This window comes from Ceratotherium simum, chromosome 1, assembly GCF_057802395.1.
Source record: "Ceratotherium simum simum isolate JZ-2026a chromosome 1, ASM5780239v1, whole genome shotgun sequence".
Lineage (NCBI taxonomy): Eukaryota > Metazoa > Chordata > Mammalia > Perissodactyla > Rhinocerotidae > Ceratotherium > Ceratotherium simum.
This window is the reverse complement of record NC_141900.1, coordinates 64144505-64166390: the sequence shown is the minus strand read 5'-3', so window position 1 is coordinate 64166390 and position 21886 is coordinate 64144505. Positions and strand designations below refer to the sequence as shown.

The following is a 21886-nucleotide window of genomic DNA, read 5'->3' as shown; positions in this document are numbered from 1 at the left end:
TGCTCGCGCTCCGCTACGGCGGCCCGGGTTCGGATCCTGGGCGCACACCGACGCACCGCTTCTCTGGCCATGCTGACGCCGCATCCCACATACAGCAACTAACAGGATGTGCAACTACAACAATCTACTGGGGCTTTGGGGAAAAAAAAGGAGGAGGATTGGCAATAGATGTTAGCTCAGAGCCGGTCTTCCTCAGCAAAAAGAGGAGGATTAGCACGAATGTTAGCTCAGGGCTGATCTTCCTCACACACACACACAAAAAGCTTCCCAAATGATTGTGATGTTCAGTTTTTTTTCCAGATCTATTGGCTTAGTAAATGATGTTAGAAATTTGAGGTTACAGATTCAGTCAATACCTGGACCCATTAGCTCTCCCTTTTTAATGGCCATTAAGTATAAATTGATTGCCTATTATTGGAAAGACTTTATGCCATAGTTGTGGATTATCAGGTTGACATTTGTAATCATAGAGTAGAATCTTTTGTGGTAATAACCTTAGCTGTCATCTAGTCTAACTTTTAAATCTATGCAGAAATTCTATTTGTAATATTTTCTATATTGTTATCATCTTTATCAGGAGATAACATGTAGGTTTATTTAGATGTCTTCCCTTTTTTTTCTTGCCTCATTAAGTTTGTTTGTGACTATGTAGGTAATACACTGTTCTTTTAAATTCTCTAGCCATGAGGTTATTATTTTTCTTTAACTGATTGGGTTGAAATTGGTTTTCCTGAAGACCAAGAAACTTAAATCTTACATTAATGTTACAATCTTAAAAAACAACAGAGTCTTTTTAAGGCTGCTGTTATTTCCCTATCACTAGCTAGTTCCCTTCTTTACCATCCTTGGTCTTATGAGAAAATATTTTCTCCATAAAGCAAATCAGATAATAAGAAGTAGAAATAATAGTAAGTAGAAGGGATAGTCCAATACATGTTTGAGATTAAAGCCACATCCATTTTTAATATCCTGTTTCTGGGCCACTTTTGCAATACACAAGATGAAAACACTCATTTATTAATTTTTTTTCTGCCATATATATTTTTTCTCTGCACTGGATAAATTATCGTATACTCCCACAATAATAATTTGATCTTTTCCTAAATGTTCTTCAACTGGATTCTGCTTTCAGGTTTGTAGACTTCAGTATCTTTGCATATAGTACAATCTTTACCATTGGAAATTTGCCATTAGAAATTGTGCTTTTTGAACTAGATACATTCTTTTTGTGTGTGTGTGTGTGTGTGTGTGAGGAAGATTAGCCATGAGCTGACATCCGATGCCAGTCCTCCTCTTTTTGCTGAGGAAGATTGGCCCCGGGCTAATGTCCGTGCCCATGTTGCTCCACTTTATATGGGACACCGCCACAGCATTGCTTGACAAGCAGTGCATCTCTGCGCACCTGGGATCCGAACCTGCGAACCCTGGGCCGCCGAAGCGGAGCACGCGCACTTAACCGCTCAGCCATGGGGCGGCCTTAGATACATTCTTCCTTTGAAGTTTGAGTTACCAGTTCCATCCCACTAAGAATCAATAAAACCCCTGAAATCAAAAGAACCTCTGGTATAGTAGTTTCTACTTCTTAGTAACATTTACAGTTCATTTTAGACCCCAAGTGAGAGAATTACTTCACAATTACTCAGTACCTCTTCCACTGTGGTACTTCAGCCTGTTATAATATTATGTAATTCAGTGTTTGCTGTTTCTTAAAAATGTCCGTTTAAAATTTTCATGATCATGGGCTGGCCTGGTGGCACAAGCGATTAAGTGCAGTGCACTCCACTGCGGCGGCCTGGGGTTCACTTGTTCGGATCCCGGGCGTGCACCGACGCACTGCTTGGCAAGCCATGCTGTGGAGGCATCCCATATGAAGTGGAGGAAGATGGGCACGGATGTTAGCCCAGGGCCAGTCTTTCTTAGCAAAAAAAAAAGAGGAGGATTGGCAGGTGTTAGCTCAGGGCTGATCTTCCTCACAAAAAAAAAAATTTTCATGATCATGTTGGTTAGGCTTCTACTATCTCTGGTCTTCAGGAAGCACAGTTCTTTCCCAGAAGTCCATCATTCTGGTGTCATAAACTATAGTCTAGAATAACCAGTCTCAGTGTCATCTGGCTAGTCAGCTGTTTCGTTGCCCTACTCCCTCTTCCAAAGTCACTACCTTCTATTGGAATAGACTTGACCCCTAAATCTTCCATTTTTACTTGGAGTTCTTATAGTTCTTTTCCGGGTTTCTTTTAGTGATGTCCCATTCTCCCATGTCAGACAGGTGAAGCCAGTAGCAATAGGTGTTTTTAAAGAGTTTCTTGTTATGTCTTGGATGTTTTTCAAGAGCGCTTCCTGCTCTCCGTTGCTGGGTTTGGTTTATTTACAGCCATCCTGTATGCTTCAGGAGGTAGTCATCAACCACCCTGATTGTTGTTGTTCGTGCCACTCCTCCACTCCCTAACTGCCAAAGGTTTAGCTGCTGTCCACACTGCTCATTCTGAGCTACGCCAGAAGTCGCCAGTGACTACCTAATTGCTTTCGCAGTGTTTGTTACCCTTGGCTCCCAGTTTTTGACGCCCCACCTCTCTTGCCCTGAGTGGCATTGTACTGGCCTGCTTGTTCTTATTTCTCTGATGAATCTTTCCCAACTTCTGTGATTCTTTTTTCTTTTTTACCCTAATTGAACTCTACCTCAGGTTGATCATTGGGATTCTGGGTGGATTTTTCTTTTAGTTTTTTTAGTCTCCCTCAGGTAACCTGTTCGGCTTTAACGTGTCACTTTGTAGATAATTCACAGTCTACTGCGTTCATGCCTGACCTTCTCTAAAGTTCCAGTAATATTAAATACTTAACTGATTATTATTTCCATTTGACTCAACTGCCCTTACGTCTAATTAAATATATCCAAAATTTAACTCACTTTTTTTCCCAGGATTAACTTTCCTCCTTGAACTTACAGTTTTTCTCTCAATGGTTAACAATATTTTTTCAAGCATTTACTTGAAAATAAACGGGTAGCTTTGATTCTTTCCCTGCCTGCTTCTTACTCTATCCCATTCCTTATTTTCAGAAAATCACCACATCTTGTTGGTTCCTTGTAAAGCTTTTATATCCATTTCTGCCATCATAGCTCACATGCTTCTTACTTCTCATCTAGATTATTACAGTAGCCTCATAACCAGTTTTTTGATCTCTAGCCTTTGACCCTTGAGGTCTGTCAGTACAGAGTATTCATCCTAGAATATATTTTATTATGCTAATAAATCCATGCTCAAAACCCTTCGGTGTTCTCCACTTATCTACAAGAAAAAGCTCGGACTCCTATCTCTCATTTTAAAAGCCGTCTGAGATTTGACTGCCACTCGTCTTTCCAATTCACTTTCCAGTGTCCTGCATAAGCCCTTATGTTCACCACGCCCCTGGAAAGAACAGTTCTTATGTTCTACCCTGACTCCCTGTTGCATCCGTTTTGATGCCTTCTTCATCTTGTCCTTGAAGGGCCCAGGCTAGTGACTGTTGTCATATCCACTTTTGATCACTACCAGCTTTTCTCTCCTGTGTGTGCAGAAGTACTCTGTGCATTGGTTTTTCATCTCACCTTTCTATAGGCTTTCTACTTTGTATTCTCCGTAACACTAATTGTCTTTCCAGTATAGTTTCCTATGTATAATAGATTTTTAGGAAACTATCTTGCATGTTTTTAAGAAATCTTTTGAGGGCCGGCTCCGTGGCTTAGCGGTTAAGTGCGCGCGCTCTGATGCTGGCGGCCCGGGTTCGGATCCCGGGCGCGCCCCGAGGCACCACTTCTCCGTCCAACGTGAGGCCGAGTCCCACGTACAGCAACTAGAAGGATGTGAACCTATGGCATACAACTATCTACTGGGGCTTTGGGGGGAAAAAAAATGAATAAATAAAATCTTTAAAAAAAAAAAAAAAAGAAAAAAGAAATCTTTTGAGTAAATGAAATTTTATTGAGATATAATTTACATGTCATAAAATTCACCAATTTTAAGTATACAATTAAATGAATTTTAGTATATTTAAAGAGACGTACAACCATCTTGACAATCTACTTTGAAATATTTCTATCACCTTGTACCCATTTACAGTCACTTACCATTCTTGCAGCCCTAGGTTACTACTAATCTCTCTCTGTCTCTGTATATTTGTTTTTGGGGACTTTTCATGTACATGTAATCATATAATATGTGGTCTTTTGTACCTGCCTTCTTTAATTGAGCATAATGGTTATTTTGAGATTCGTCTGTGTTGTAGTATGTATCAATACTTAGTTCCTTTTTATTGCTAAATAGTATTCCATTGTATAAATATAAGGAGTAAATGAATTTTTATGTTTTCACTCAGGATGGCAGAGTGGAATAGTTTGGTATATCTTTGGCACTGGATTATACTTTTCTGTTGTCTCCCTCAAAAGTTTTCCTTTTAAGTTCTCCATCAGCAAATACCCTAAATAAACATCCCATGTTATCTAGTTTTTCTTTTTAGCCCTACATTTCTTTTATGCTAAACCCGTAAGCTTTGTTTTTCCCCTCTGTACTATAGGGCCATGTTCATGAGTGGACTAAGTGAAAGCAAACAGACACACGTACACCTGAGGAATGTGGATGCAGCCACCTTACAGATAATAATAACTTATGCATACACGGGTAACTTGGCAATAAATGACAGCACTGTAGAACAGCTTTATGAAACAGCTTGCTTCCTGCAGGTAAGCAGTTTTTCTCTCAGTTATGTACATTTACTAGTTTATTTTTTTAAGACACAGTGTTTCATCGATGATGTCTTATATCTATGTAATTTTCTTATTGGATTTTGGAAGGTAAAAGTTTTCTTCTCTTTTTAAATATGTAAGGGAAAAACAAAATAGGATTTGATGAGCCAGTAATCTTATTTAGTTTTATGATGAGAACTTAATTAAAAAGATAGGTGAAAATTTCATACTGGTTTCATATTCTGCCTAATATACCCAAGAATTTAGATTTCAAGTAAAAGTAATTTTAACAGTTTATTAAATTTAAGTGCTTCCATTTTTTTTTTGCTAAAAGTTTAGATGTACTAATTTTTGATGGTATTACTTTTCATAAAAAATTTCAAGATTCTCAAATTATCAAACTTAAATATTTATAATAGCCATGTGACCATACTGAGCTATTAAGAAGTATTTAAAATAAAAAGTGTCATATGATTGATATATTTACATATGATAAATTTTTGCTCTGTATTTCCCCCTCAAAATTTTTTTAAATTTTAAGAGGAATATAAAAATATTTTCCTCATTCTTTTCCCTGTTTTGAAATAACACTTTGTATTTCAGAAACTGAAAGTTTCTTCAAGAGGAGAACGTTCAGTCTAAAGGTTAAATTTTGGGGGCACAGTTTGTGGTACCTAGTAGGTACTTGATAAATGTGTGCTGAATGAATGTGAATGACACTGGTTGAACACCAATACCTGAGTGTAACTTTGGGAACCAGAACTCAGTCCATGCCTTATGTAGCTGTCTTCCTTTTTAGTTCTGTTCTCTTTTTTCCCCCATAAAGTTGTACTGAGGCCATGGTAGCTTCCTGGTGTTTTAAGAATCAAAGGCATTCACATCTTAAATTGAAACTTGAAAGGGGGAAATGCCTACTGTGAGCACTGTCTTTCTACAGCTTGTAAGTTTTTATTACCTTTTTTAAAGCCAGGAACTAAAAGCAGGTGTTTTTTAGAATTGCCAGACAATTGAAGAATTTTAAGAAATTTGGATTCCAGAACACTTTGTTACTGTAAATAGTGACACTGTTCCTTATAATTTTTTTCTATCATGTTAATGAAACCCATATGCATATGCTTGCCCAAATGTAAAACAGGACTCTGCCTCTTGGACTGGGTTGCCCTGGCAAGCCTGGATTGGGGCATTTTATGACTATCAACATGAATTTTGCTATTAGCCACATGAATTGATAATGTTTTTATATGCCAGATGCTATACTAATGCTTTATATAGGTTCTTATCTAATCTTTACAGTAATCATTTGTAAGGATTTCCCCATTTTATACAAGAGAAAACTGAGGCTTAGAGAAGTAAAGCTACTTGTCTAATATTGTATGCGTACTGAAGCCAGGAACCTGACTTCTCACCGTAAACTGCTTCTAGTTAACCACTATGATGTTGAATTAGTATTTATTAGTAGGTAGCATTTCTGATTCAACTGAGATCTACTTTTCCTTCTTAAGAAAAAACAGATCTAGATAATGGAAAACTGACTAAGATGGGTCATTTAAATGTAGTAATGTATGACTGCACATGCGTGTATTTATTGTTCCTTTGGTTATCTTACCTCTCTAGATAAGAAAGGCAGATAATAACTACTCTTAGTCATTGTGCATGATTTTCTGGTTTTATATGACTGTCGTGTCCATGTTGAGAAAACCAGATTCCAGCTACTGCACAATAATCCTTTCTTTTACTATGGTTTATTTACGTTGTTTTCATTTGGTCCTTTTTTTTAAAGCCTAGATAAGTATAGAATCATGAATTTCCTTACAGTTCCCGTAAGGCTATTTAGTTTTTTAAAGAGCCTATTTAATGTTATACTACCGGCTCCTAAATAGGGTGGTTAAGTAGGCCACTGGACAGAAAGAAGAAATTCAAAACTGTGCATAGTCTTCTGATTTCATTATTACTGGAAGACATTATCTCTTAGCCCAAACATATGTATGTAAAAATAAAACATTGGGGCCGGCCCCGTGGCTTAGTGGTTAAGTGCGCGTGCTCTGCTACTGGCAGCCCGGGTTCAGATCCCTTGGGCGCACCGACGCACCGCTTTTCCGGCCATGGTGAGGCCGCGTCCCACATACAGCAACTAGAAGGATGTGCAACTATGATATACAACTATCTACTGGGGCTCTGGGGGGAAAAAAAAAGGAGGAGGATTGGCAATAGATGTTAGCTCAGAGCCAGTCTTCCTCAGCAAAAAGAGGAGGATTAGCACGGATGTTAGCTCAGGGCTGATCTTCCTCACAAAAAAAATTAATTAATTAATTAAAAAAAATAAAAATAAAACATAGAGTATAGGGTTCTAATTAATATACCTGAGTCTTACATAAAAATAAAATTTGTCTATCCTGCCTTTATCAGCCTTTTTTTTCCTTCCCATTTTAGGTAGAAGATGTGTTACAACGTTGTCGAGAATATTTAATTAAAAAAATAAATGCAGAGAATTGTGTTCGATTGTTGAGTTTTGCTGATCTGTTCAGTTGTGAGGAATTAAAACAAAGTGCTAAAAGAATGGTGGAGCACAAGTTCACTGCTGTGTATCACCAGGAAGCTTTCATGCAGCTGTCACATGACTTACTGATAGACATTCTCAGTAGTGACAATTTAAATGTAGAAAAGGAGGAGACAGTTCGCGAAGCTGCTATGCTGTGGCTAGAGTACAACACAGAATCACGATCCCAGTATTTGTCTTCAGTTCTTAGCCAAATCAGAATTGATGCACTTTCAGAAGTAACACAGAGAGCTTGGTTTCAAGGTCTGCCACCCAATGATAAGTCTGTAGTGGTTCAAGGTCTGTATAAGTCCATGCCCAAGTTTTTCAAACCAAGGCTTGGAATGACTAAAGAGGAAATGATGATTTTCATTGAAGCATCTTCAGAAAATCCTTGTAGTCTTTACTCTTCTGTCTGTTACAGTCCCCAAGCAGAAAAAGTTTACAAGCTATGCAGTCCACCAGCTGATTTGCATAAGGTTGGGACCGTTGTAACTCCTGATAATGACATCTATATAGCGGGTGGTCAAGTTCCTCTGAAAAACACAAAAACAAATCACAGTAAAACAAGCAAACTTCAGACTGCCTTCAGAACTGTAAATTGCTTTTATTGGTTTGATGCACAGCAAAATACCTGGTTTCCAAAGACTCCGATGCTTTTCGTCCGCATAAAGCCATCTTTGGTTTGCTGTGAAGGCTATATCTATGCAATTGGAGGAGATAGTGTAGGTGGAGAACTTAATCGGAGGACCGTGGAAAGATATGACACTGAGAAGGATGAGTGGACGATGGTAAGCCCTTTGCCTTGTGCTTGGCAGTGGAGTGCAGCAGTTGTGGTTCATGACTGCATTTATGTGATGACACTGAACCTTATGTACTGTTATTTCCCAAGGTCTGATTCGTGGGTAGAAATGGCCATGAGACAGACTAGCAGGTCTTTTGCTTCAGCTGCAGCTTTTGGTGATAAAATTTTCTATATTGGAGGGTTGCACATTGCTACCAATTCTGGCATAAGACTCCCCTCCGGCACTGTAGATGGGTCTTCAGTAACTGTGGAAATTTATGATGTGAATAAAAATGAGTGGAAGATGGCAGCCAACATCCCTGCTAAGAGGTACTCGGACCCCTGTGTTAGAGCTGTTGTAATCTCAAATTCTCTGTGTGTGTTTATGCGAGAAACCCACTTAAATGAGAGAGCTAAATATGTCACCTACCAGTATGATCTGGAACTTGACCGGTGGTCCCTGCGGCAGCATATATCTGAACGTGTACTGTGGGACTTAGGGAGAGATTTTCGATGCACTGTGGGGAAACTTTATCCATCCTGCCTTGAAGAATCTCCGTGGAAACCCCCAACTTATCTTTTTTCACCGGATGGGACAGAGGAGTTTGAACTGGATGGAGAAATGGTTGCACTACCACCTGTATAGTTGGGGGGTTCAGGGAGTGCGCGCCTGATTTATGTGCTTTGTCATTTTCTTTGCTAAACAAGAGAGGCTATGAAAGGACTAAATATGAGTACATAAAAATCTATCTTTGATAAATTTTATTTTTATGCCCTACTTAATATTTGCATCAGTATAATATATATCAGTGAGTCTTACAGAAAGATATGCTTCCATAATATGAAATAGATTATCCAATAATTGAGAAACTTTTATGTGTATCACGAGAGCATAAGAATCTGGATTATCTAACATTGATAGCCCTGTGTATGTACAGTTCAAAAAGTTCACTAAAGTAGTTTCCTGTTCCTAGTGTGGTATATTGAAAATTGTGCTGAGGTTATTTTAGTGTATGTATTTCATTCCCGTGCTTCTGTTCTGAAGTCCTGGAATACAGTTTTTTCAGTGTAATTAATTCAGCTGCACTTAACACTAATGTCCATGTTGGTATAGAAATGTTGTCTAAATCCTATACTATAGTTGAGGAAGATCTTCCATTTTATGGTATTGCACAGGGAAGCTATGACTGCAGGATCAGTCTAACTATACTATTAGGTGCATGTATTCTCTTTTCACTAACTTATACTTGTCTATCTAGAATACAGGTCTTCCAATCAGCTGGTCATTTACCAGGTGTGGACTTAAGTTGCTGGGCTTGCAATAAGAATTGCTAGTCCCTCATTGTGCGGGTCTGTGTGGAGCTTTAATCAGTAAATGCCTCCACTTTCTGTATTACATTAACATTGGCTCATGCATATAACTACCTGCTGCTGTTGTATTTCTCCATCTTAAAGATTAGAGTGGGTTAACCAGGTCATTACATCTTAATTTAATAACAAGCATTACTGTAGAGTGATTGTGTATAGATATCTGTTAGCTGTCAGGGTGTGTTTTTTAATAACCTGTTGTGTGTGGGGGGGTAGGATTAGAAAGGTGAACTGTTCAGGAATTCTCTGCACTAGCTGTGCGGAAGAGCAGATAACTAGTGCTGCTCTGGCATTAATCCCAGGAACCACTAGCAGTAGCGGGGTGCCGCCAATCTAACATGAGCACAGGTGCTTCATGACAAACATTACTAGCATGTTCAGCTGCATAATGTTCTGGCACTGTATTTTGAATGACATTAATTTATTAAATAAATTGTATATATTCAATATCTGTCTTTTGTGATGAGAATGGTGTAATGGTGTGCTTTTAGTTTTAATTTTACTGGGTCGGTTTAGCTTGTTACAGGTGGTTTCTTTAGAATTTTGCTTGACATATATATATAGCAGGTATGGTGTAAAATATATATATATTTCCCTTTTTATTGTCTGATTTGAGCTTTACTGTATCAACAAACTACAGATGAAAGACAATGCCTTTCAATCTTAGTTGCGTACTAGAATCATCTGGGGTACTTGTAAAAGCTTGGGATGATGCCTGAGCCTCATCCCAAACAAAATGAACCACAGTCTTTGGTGGGTGGACCCAGCAACAGTATCTTTCAAAGCACCATTGGTGATTTTTTTCTGCAGTCCCATTGAGAACCCTTCGTTTAGGCGTTAAATATAAGGATTTGATTCTAGATCACAAGTCTTCCTAGAACACATTGTTGATCATGTTTACGAACTTTAACTGCCTCCTGCTGCCTACTGCCTGAAGTCCAAATTCTTGAGCACATTTAAGGCTCTCTGTAATTTGACTTTAAATTACCTTTACAGCCTTATCTTTTTTTTTTTTAAGTTTTTTAAAATTTATTTATTTTTCCCCCCAAAGCCCCAGTAGATAGTTGTATGTCATAGCTGCACATCCTTCTAGTTGCTGTATGTGGGACACGGCCTCAGCATGGTCGGAGAAGTGGTGCGTTTGTGGGTGCCCGGGATCCGAACCCGGGCCGCCAGCAGCGGAGCGCATGCACCCAACCGCCAAGCCACGGGGCCGGCCCACAGCCTTATCTTTAATTGTTTTCCCACAAGCCTTAACTTTTTTTTTGTTGTGAGGAAGATCAGCTCTGAGCTAACATCCAGGCCAATCCTCCTCTTTTTCCTGAGGAAGACTGGCCTTGGGCTAACATCTGTGCCCATCTTCCTCTACTTTATATGGGATGCCGCCACAGCATGGCCTGACAAGCGGTGCATCGGTGCGTGCCTTCGATCTGCACCCGGGCCGCCAGCAGCGGAGTATGTGCACTTAACCACTACACCATGGGGCCGGCCCCACAAACTTTTAACTTCTAATCAGGCTTTTGCTATACTTTTCTGCCTTTGCCTATGCTACTTGCTCTACTCAGAATGGTCTTTTCATCTCCCTGTGGCTATCTCGCTGTATTATTCAAGATCTGTTTAAGGCAGTTTTTATAAATGAATGTTTCCCTGATAACCACCTCTTACCCTGTGCTGAAGAGAGTCCCTTCCCATATCCCTAGTACCTTGTACCTTGATCTGTTAATTGTACCAATCATTCTATGTAGTATTTTTATTGGTCTTAATGCTTTTCTACAAAATGATTGATGTTTTTGAGGGTGAGGACTTTATATATAGCTGCATCCGCCTACACTGTAGCATAGTTAGGTGATAAAAATGTTGAATGAAAGCAGGTTTATCCAAAGGGCCTTGGGGCATTTGAAAGAGTCAAACCCAATATACCAAATGCTTTATTCTCATTAGTTGTTCCATTAGTCACCGTTTTTCTTCACTTATGCTTCTCCATCCAGCTTAGATCTATTGTCTTAATACTTCTGCCACTCTCTTGGCAATATCCTAAACTCCTTTGCCTTACCATTTTATTTATTTTTTTTTTTTAAAGATTTTATTTATTTTATTTTTTCCCCCCAAAGCCCCAGTGGATAGTTGTGTGTCGTAGCTGCACATCCTTCTAGTTGCTGTATGTGGGACTCGGCCTCAGGATGAACGGAGAAGTGGTGCCTCGATGCGCACCCGGGATCCGAACCCGGGCCGCCAGCATCGCAGCGCGCGCACTTAACCGCCAAGCCACAGGGCCGGCCCTGCCTTACCATTTTATAACTGACAAAGCCTGAATCTAAGATGAGTTCAACTCTGTCTGCCTTATCTGATTACCATTGGGTTGCTGAGCACTGCTACAGAAAAACCACATGATGACACAGATTGGTGCCACTATATAATTTGCAGTCACCATCCTCAGCTAGGTCCTCAACATTAGCAAGCTGTCTTTCATTCTTCAAAACAATTTGAAACCTCCAGTCTCACTAAACATTCACCTTCCTCAACTCTCCTATTAGCAGATTATATTTCACAGTAGAAACGATAGAGGGGAAACTTCCTGAACTGTTCATCGCCAAATCTATCTGTACCTGCATCTACTATAGGTTCTTTCTATTCAGAAAGAGAAGAGTATTAAGGATCTGTGTTAAAGATACCATCCTTTCCAACCTTCTTACCAAGTTTGCTCTGTGACTCCCCTGGCTCCCAGACTTGATTGTGCACCAAAATCATGTCAGTTTCCAAACTTGCTTGTGCACCTGAATCATGTCAGGAACTTAAATACAGATTCCTGGACTAGACCCAAACCTTAAACTTTAAGCAGTCCTCCCCAGCTGATTCTTATGCATCTTTCTCATTCCTCCGCTATCTTCAACTTCTCTAATTGGTTTCTTCCTTTTCTTTAAACGTAACCAAACCTTTTAAAAAATCTTTCTCTCCTCAACTCTTTCCCTCTTTTCCCTTTTACAAACCTACTTTCATGCCTGAATTGTCTTTTGATGAACTACATACCACCATTTGCCACAACCCATGTGAGACTGGTTTCTGCCACTATCACTCTACTGAAATTTGAACTTCAATTTTTTTTTTTTTTTTTTTAAGTTCAGAGGCTACTTTGCTCGGTTTGACACATAGTAGTAGTTTACACTGCTGAACACTTTATCTGAAAGACTCTAAACTGGACTTGTGACATTGTGCTCCCTTGGTTTTCTTCCTACCTCTGGGGCCTTTCCTCAGACTCTTGCTGATTTCACCTCTAACCATCTCTTAAATCTTGTTCTTGTATTCACACATGCCCTAAGCCATACTGTTCACTTCAGTGTCTTATGTTGATGCTCTTCAGCCCAGACCTTCACCTGAGAGCCACACTTGGTTGCTGTCTTAGCTTGGGCTGCTAAAACAAAGTACCATAGACTAGGTGGCTTATGGACAACAGAGATTTATTTCTAGCAGTTCTGGAGGCTGGAAGTCTGAGATCAGGGTGCCAGCATGGTCAGGTTCTGACGAGGGTCCCCTGGGTTGCAGGCTGCCAACTTATATCCTCATGTGACAGAAGAAGATTTAGCAAGTTCTCTGGCCTCTTTCAAGGGCACTAATCAGACTTATGAGGGTTTTACCCTCGTGACTTAATTACTTCCCAATGGCCTCACCTCCCAATACCATCATCACATTGGGATTAGAGTTTCTACATATGAATTTTGGGGGCCCACAAACAGTCCAATTTGACTATCTCAAAGTTATCTCAAATTCAACATGTCTTAACATCTCCCTCCATCCCCACCTCACACCTGCTTCTGGTTCAGGTTCTGTCAGTAAATGGCACCATCATTGATCCTGTTGCTTAAGCCAGAATCTTGGAGGTTAAATTGGACTCTTCCTTGTCCCTCCACTCTGTATCATGTCAGTCACAAGGCCTTGTAGGTTCTCTTGAAAGTTTCTTTTGAGTTCACCCTCACTTCTGACACATTAATCTGGAGCCCCTATCATCTCTCACCTGGAGAATTTAACGATTGCCTACGTCTCTTTTTTAAAAAAAAAAAAACAGCTTTATTGAACTATAATTCACATACCATACAATTCAATGGTCTTCAGTATATTGACAGAGTTGTGCAACCACACAATCAATTGTAGAACATTTTATGACCCCCAAAACCTTTACCCACTCTCCATTTCCCCCCAAATGATCTCTATTGATACCCTTCTTTGCTCACACTTGCTCCACACTGCAATCAACTTATCTTTTTCAAATTTAATGTCATGCCTTTGCTTAGAGCTTTTATTGTCCTTAGAATAAAGTCCAAGTTCCTTTCTGATTTACAAGGCCTTCAGAATCTGGTCTCTGCTTACTTTTCTGGCCTAATTTCTTTCCTTATAGTTTACAAACTCACTAATTTGAGATTTTTAGTTGTTTTAATAAACCTTGTCCTTTTTCATATACACAGTTTTTTCTGCCTCAAACACTCTTCCTCTTTGGTTAGATCTAAAGTGACCATACATCTTAGTTTATGTCTATTTTCCCTTTCACTTTGAAGAGTGCCCCTATTTGGATGGTAAATGATATGGTAACCCTGGTTAAATTCAATTTACACTTCAGGTAACTTCCTTCAGGTGGCTTTATTATTTTAATTCTACTGCTTCGGGTTTCCTTTTTTTAAATCTCAGTTTTACCCCATATTTCTAAACACTAATCAAACTATCTTATAGTTACTTGTTTTGATTGTCTTCACCACTGCTGAGAGGGCAAGGGCTTGTGTCTATCCTATTTATTTCTGTATCCTCAACATCGAGCAATGCCTGGCACATAGTAGGCACACAATAAAATCTATGTAAAGGAGTATATAGGTCACAAAGGGAATTTGAATTACAGTAAAATCATTCAGGCCACTATTTTGGTATTGTAGTAATTAGTACTGGAGTGTCTCTGACACTATGGAGAAAGAATTTGTCAAATAAATTAAAATCAAATGAGCTGGCATTAAAAAAACAAACTTTCCAGCATATAAAAAGGATTTGACCAAGTAGGGTTTATCCCAGGAATGAAAGGTTGGTTTAATATCTGAAAATCAGATAATATACCATGTTAACAAAATAAAGGAGAAAAATCGTATGATCATCTCAATAGACACAGAAAAAATATTTGACGAAATCCAAGACCCGTCCATGATAAAAAGTGAATTAGAAAGAGAAGGAAATTTCCTTAATCTGATCAAGAATATCTATGAAAAACCCACAGCTAATATCATACTTAACGCTGAAAGACTAAAAACTTTCCCCCTAAGATCAGGAACTAGACAAGGATGTCTGCTTTCATCACTTCTATTTGAAATTGTACTAGCCAGGGCATTAAGGCAAGAAAAAGAAAAGGCATATAGCTTAGAAAGAACTTTAAAAGAAAAAAAAAAGCTACTAGAACTAATAACTTAGTGAGGTCACAGGATACAAGATCAATATATAAAAGTAAAAATCAGTTGTATCTTATGTACTTATCAATTAACTATAAAAATTCCTTAACAATGTCATTAAAAAAACATTTAGGAATAAATTTAACAAAAGATGTATAAGACCTGTACACTGACAACTACACAACATTGCTGAGAGAAATTGAAGAAGACCTAAAGAAATGGAGAAAAATATCATGTTTATGGATTGGAAGAATTAATATTAAGATAGCTATTCTCTCCAAATTGATCCACAGATTCAATGAAATCCCTAACAAAATCCCCAGTACACTTTTTTTTCATAGAAATTGAAGAGCTGATTTTAAAATTTCTATAGAAAAGCAAAGGACCTGAAATAGCCAAAACCGTTAAGTTGGAGGACTTACACCAAAAAATTTTAAAATTTTACTACAAGGAAGACAATGTGGTACTGTGTAAGGATAAATATAAAGGGAATATAATAGAATCCAGAAATAGATTCTCACATGTGAATGGTCAATTTTTTGACAAAAGTGCCAAGGTAATTCAATAGAGAAAGGTAGTCTTTTCAGCAAATGATGCTTGAACAATTTGTTCATATTTATTTTTATATGTATGAATATGTATACATAGACGTACTAGAAGAAACATGGATGAATTCTTCTATAACCAGGGAGTAGGGAAAACTTTCCTAATAGTAGCTCAAATTCCAGAAGCAATAAGATAAAATATAATTTTGCTTACAAAAAAAAAAAAATTTGCATAGAGCAAGACACCATAAACAAAGTAAAAAGACAAATGACAAAATGGGGAAAAAATATTTCCAAGTGTTAGTATCTCTAAATCTTTAAAGAGCTTTTAAAAATAAAAATACCAAGAACTCTACAGGAAATTGAACTTGTGAGATGAACAATGAACAGGAAAAGAAATAGCTCTTAACCATACGCTCACCTCCTTCATGTTAAGATAAACACAGAACAATAAAAATAAAACCAACACTGAGATACTAGTTCTCATATATTAAATTGGCAAAAATCCAAAACTTTGACATACTGTTGATGGAGAAACCGGCACACTCATATATTGCTGATGGTCCTGCAAATTATTACAGTAGTTGTGAGGAATTTGGCAATACTGGTAAAATTACCAATCCCTTTGACCAGCAACCCCATATCTAGGGATCTCGCCCAAAGGAAAACTGGCAAAAATATTTTTTAGACATACTCACAAGGCTGTTATTTCTTACAACAGTATTTGTAATGGCATAAAGACCAGAAACAACTCAAACGTCCATCAGTAGAGGATTGGGTTAAATAACATCAGATCCATACTGCAGATCTCCAGGATATATTAAACAGCAAGGTAGAGAAAAGTGTGTGTATGCTAAAATGTATAATATATTATTTATAATATTTACTTATGTGTTTAAAGTAGGAGGACATTTTTAAACATTTTTAAATGGTTAACTAGAGGGAAAGGGAAGGAACAGGATGAAGGATGAAAATAAAAGTCTTCTTTGGATATACTTTGTTTTGTAAATTTGACTTTGGAAATATAAATATTTTACATAATTATAAAACAAAATTAAATTAAAAAATTTTAAGATGAAGCAAATGAATCTAAATTAGTATGTAGTGGGTGGCATAACCACACAAAAAGTAACTTTTAATCAATTTAAAACAGTAATTTGTGCATCCCTAGCGGAATAAACTCTAAGGAAAAAAGGAAAGAGAAAAAAAATCTTTAACTATTTGACTAGTGGTAGTGTTGGTATTGTGAGACCGACTATTGTGTGTACTGGGGGTTACAGCAAAGGAGTAATAATCTAAGCTGTTATTACCAAAATATTTTTAGACCTGCGATTCTCTGTATAGGAGAAAGGAGATCCAGATATAAAATAAAAGAGGATAAGTAAAACCCTTGTGGTCCTGAGTTTGCAGTGCATCTGTATGAACTCACAATATATTTTATTTTAAACAAAGCAAAACATATTTTCTCCTTCCCTCTACTGCACAGGCCTGGAAAAAAATCACCAATCCTGTGGCAGTGAGCGTCCTAGCCCCTGGTTGTAGTCTTGAAATAATATTTCCTACTAAAGGAACCAAGGATTCTTGGAGAAAAGGCTGATTCCAGATGTGGGGCAAGAAATGTACAAAGGAGCCTAGAAACATCTTATTATACCAGATATCAAGGAAGCTATCAAAGACTATCAGAGTCATGTCAAAAGACTCGGGAACCAACTAGCCAATAAGAACCATTGGCCAGGCCTGACCAGGGCTCCATGGGATGGGAGACACCTAGGATTCCTGATTGCTGGACAGGCCCCAGGACCCATAGGGGCAGCAGAGCCTTATGGGGTCTGACAGTAACCACCATTCAAAACTCTTCATCAGTGGTGTAGTGTGGGGGAACCGCTGTAGTGCAGGCATATGACCTGGTGGGCTAGGACAGGCCCTATCCAACACACCAGGAGGGCCTGATGCCCTCAGGCAGGTGCAGGGGAGCAAATTCCACGCATGCAGGCCTGACTCAGCATCCAGGCTCCTGGGAATCAGTCCCCAGGTCCCTGTCGTGTAGGGATAGACCGGGCCACAGAAAAATTAAAAAAAAAAAAGAAACATTGGCCAAAGAGAGGACAATATGAGCAACAACAAGAATAGTAACTCCAATAAGAGGAAGATAGATACATTAGTAATTTGTTGAAACTTAAAGCTTCTGAATTATAACACATTTCCTCTTCACTTATTGTAGTTACTTTTCCCTGTCATTTATCATTGTACCAGTAACCTTATTTTTAGGGGGGAAAACAGTAAAATGCAAACATTAATATATGTATTTGAAAGAAGATATTTTTCCAATACCAACCACATGTTGTGTCATATATCTTCCATGTTGAAAATATTCCTCTCTCTGTGTGAGGGTGCCAGCTGTTTAATAGCACATAAAGGAACCTCTTTTACCATTAATCCACTGAACCTCCTAGGCAATACCACTGACAAATATGTCAATGGTTTTTTTTCTGGAAATGGTCTACTAAATATCTAATCTCTTCTCTTTATCTTCTTCAGAAACTAAAATATTAGCATGAAAATTTTCAAACATTTTTTTAAAATTATTTTTATTTGGAAAAAATGTACCCATCAGAATATTTTAAATATTAAACCCTAAATAAGAGGACCTTATACCAAAAGAAATATCATCATTAATCATCCAATATAATGAATGTCAAAAATTCTATTCATGTTTTTTCTGCCAAAATATGGAAGCATTTATTTTTATTTTTGGTGAGGAAGATTAGCCCTGAGAAAACATCTGCTGCCAGTCCTCCTCTTTTTGCTGAGGAAGATTGGCCCTGGGATAACATCTGTGCCCATCTTCCTCTACTTTATATATGTGATGCCTGCCACAGCATGGCTTGATAAGCGGCGCGTAGGTCCATGCCTGGGATCTGAACCTGCAGACCCTGGGCTGCCAAAGCAAAGCGTGTGAACTTAACCACTACACCACCAGGCTGGTCCCATGGAAACATTTTTAAAAGCTGAAATATTACATAAAACAAGAATAATAACTCCAATAGATTAGAATATATTAAATACATTTAATCCATGAGTTCATCTTTAAAACCCACAAATTGTTGGTCACTGTTAGAGGATGATAATGAATCAATTCATTTTGAAAACTACTAAGTAAAGGGAAAGATTCAAGCATTTTATCCTTCCTTTTATATACAAACTGAATCATGCAGTAACAAAATAATTTAGGGCAATTTTTTTCTTTATACCATAGTCTAGCTAATAAATAAAGAAGAAATGATAGAATTAGATTATCACTACTTCTCATTCCATAATGGATCTGGGCAATGATCATCCATGGCTGCTAATATCAAAAAAAGAGAGACAACTAGATATTGTGTTGGTAGAATAACAGCCTACCTGTAATGTAGTCTTGCCCTCCCCACATCAAGTCTGAATCTGATCAAGCCTCTATACCCAGCCACCAATTTATGAAACTATAGATGTTAGAAGAACACGTTAAATTACACCAAGAGGATGCAATCAACAAAATCCAGATTTTGGAAAACCGTACAGGACAAATGACTCAATTTCTTCAACAAATTGGAAAAAAATATAAAGTTGTGGAGGAGGAACCTATAGAGACTTAATAGATTTATCAACCAACGGCATTGTGTGGACTTTATTTTGGCCCTAATTCAAACAAACTCAAAATAAATATAGCGCCACACAAAAACTTGTACATAAGCGTTCATAACAGCATTATTCATAATAGCCAAAAAGTGGATAAACAAAAATTGGTATATCCGTACAATGGAATATTATTCAGCCATAAAAAGGAATGAAGTGCTTCTTCATGCTACAGCGTGGATCAACCCTGAAAACTTTATGCTAAGTCAAAGAAGCCAGACATAAAAGGCCACATATTGTATTATTCCCTTTATATGAAATGTTCAGAATAGGCAAATCCGTAGAAAGTATATTAATAGTTGCCAGGGGCTGAGTGGGAAATAGGAAGTGACTGCTAGTGGATACAGAGTTTCTTTTTGGGGTGATATAATTAGATAGTAGTGATGATTGTACAACTTTGTGAAAATACTGTAAACCACTGAACTGTACACTTTAAAAGGGTGAATTTTATGGCATGTGAATTGTAGCTCAATAAAAAACATGGCATTCCTGAGACAAATGGAAATTTAAATACTGATTTGCTAATATTGATAAACTTGATAATATTGTCAGTTTATAATATTAAAAAATATTTCTTTTAGAGATACATTCTTCCACATTCTTCCATATTTACAGATGAAATGTGATGCTGAGATTTGCTTCAAAAATAATGCAGGATAGTTGGAAAATCATTATTTTGCAGCTATCAGAGTAAAGATTGAATCAGGCAAGAATCATCAAAGGATGCTGTGATGGTCCTAAAAATACATCCACAAATTCTTTGATATTACCCCTTCAAGAGTTGGAGCTTTTTTAAAAAGAATGTTGGAGCTTAATTCCCCTTCCTTGGAATGTGGGCTGTACTTAGTCACTCACTTCTAATGAGTAGACTGTAGTGGCAGTGACAGAGTGTGACCCGCAAGACTAGGTCACAAAAGGCATTGCTCTCTTTGCTCTCTCAAGGATCACTTGCTCTAGAAGAAGCCAGTGCCACGTGATGAGGAAACACAGGCAACCCTACGGAGAGGTCCTTGTGGCAAAGAACTGACATCACTAACTTGCCAGGCGTGTGAATGAACCATCTTGGAAGTGGATTCCCCAGCCCCAGGCAAGCCTTCAGACGATGGCAGCTTCTGGCAGCTAATTGTAATCTCACAAGTGACTCTGAGGCAGAACCATCCAGCCAAGGCACTGCCAATTTCCTGACCCACAGAAACTGTCTGAGACCATAAATACTAAGTTTGGCATAATCTATTACTCAGCAATAAGTAACTAAATACAGATGCTGAATCTAGGGGAAATTTTGATGATAAACAGAATATGTGCATGATCTCAAAGTGTCTCCCCACAGACTGTTTATTATTTGCAAGGGAAGGGGGGAAAACCCCAATAATTGTACAGTGATGAAATTGGGCAGCAACAAGATGAACATCACCAGTAAAGGGCAGATGGACACCATATGCCTCCAGATGTGATACCCTGAGAGCAACACAACATCACCCAGGCAGTATTCCGGACAAGAATGCACATCTTGAATCTAATCATAAGGAAACAGCAGACAAAACCCAAATGAGGCACATCCTATTAAAAAAAGGAAGAGGATTTTATTTTTCTAAAATGTCAATGTCATAAAAGACAAAGGCTCTGGAAATGTTCCTGATTAAAGGAGACTGACTACTAAATGCACTAAATCCAAACAGCGTCCAAACTGGATCCTGTCCTGGAGGGGAAATAAATGCTATAGAGAACACAGTGGACAAAATTGGAATTCGAATTGTGAAGTAGATAAAATTATTGAATCGATGTTAAATTTACTGAAATTGATAACAGTAGTATGTTATATAAGAGAATATCCTTATTCTTAGGAAATACACAATGAAGTATTCAGGGATAAAGAGCTATGATGTATGCAACTTATTCTCAAATGGTTCAGAAAAAAAAATTGTGTGTGTAGGGAGGGTGTATGTGTGTGCACGTGTGCGTGTGTGTGTGTGTGTGTGTGAGAGAGAGAATGTACAAATAAAGCAAATGGAATAAAATGTTGATAGGTGAATCCGGGTAAAATGTAATGGGTGTTGTTATTTTTTACTATTTTTATTTTTGCAACTTATAAGTATGTTTGAAATTATTTCCAAATAAAAAGTTTAAAAAATAAAAATTCCATGGGATGGAGGAAAATAGGTGGGAGTAAGGATGAAATAAGACTGACTATAGGGCCGGCCCCATGGCTTAGGGGTTAAGTGTGCGAGCTCCGCTGCTGGCGGCCTGGGTTCGGATCCCGGGCTCGCACCAACGCACCGCTTCTCCGGCCATGCTGAGGCCGCATCCCACATACAGCAACTAGAAGGATGTGCAGCTATGACATACAACTATCTACTGGGGCTTTGGGGGGAAAATAAATAAAATCTTAAAAAAAAAAAAAAGACTGACTATAAATTGATAATTACTGAAGTGAATGGTTTATTATATTATAAAAGGAAGTTTATTATACTCTTCTGACTACTTTTGTATATATTTGAAATTTTCCATAATAAAAGAAGGTAAACAACGAGGGAATTGAACTTGAAGATCCCAAGTGTTTCTTCCAGCTGCATAGTTAGTTCTATGGTCTTTTTTGAGTGTGGTGGATTATGTGAATTTGAGTTCCACCTTGGTTCAAGTTTTTCCTCCCCAAATTGGGGATAATAATAATTTATACTAATAGGATTATTAAATATATATTACACATGTTAAAGAAGTTAGCATATTTCCTGGAACATAGCAGTTGTTCAATATATGTTAGTAATAACTGTTATTATTGGATGAATACATGAAACAAAAAGATGAATTTCCACTTGATGGTTAAAAGATGGAGTATTGTCCCATGGA

At 37.9% G+C, this 21886-nt stretch overlaps 1 protein-coding gene across 3 annotated transcripts in view; it reads left to right on the top strand.

The window, feature by feature from the left end:
* Positions 1–9856, top strand: part of KBTBD2 (kelch repeat and BTB domain containing 2) — a 42425-nt gene extending 32569 nt beyond the window's left edge. For all 3 annotated transcript variants that reach the window (XM_087429407.1, XM_004418846.3, XM_087429403.1), the window contains 2 exons: positions 4549–4714; positions 7148–9856. In XM_087429407.1, coding sequence (XP_087285533.1) covers positions 4549–4714; positions 7148–8683 — 1702 coding nt within the window. In that variant the 3' untranslated portion in view covers positions 8684–9856. The remainder of the gene's footprint in view (positions 1–4548; positions 4715–7147) is intronic.
* The last annotated feature ends 12030 nt before the right edge of the window (positions 9857–21886 follow it).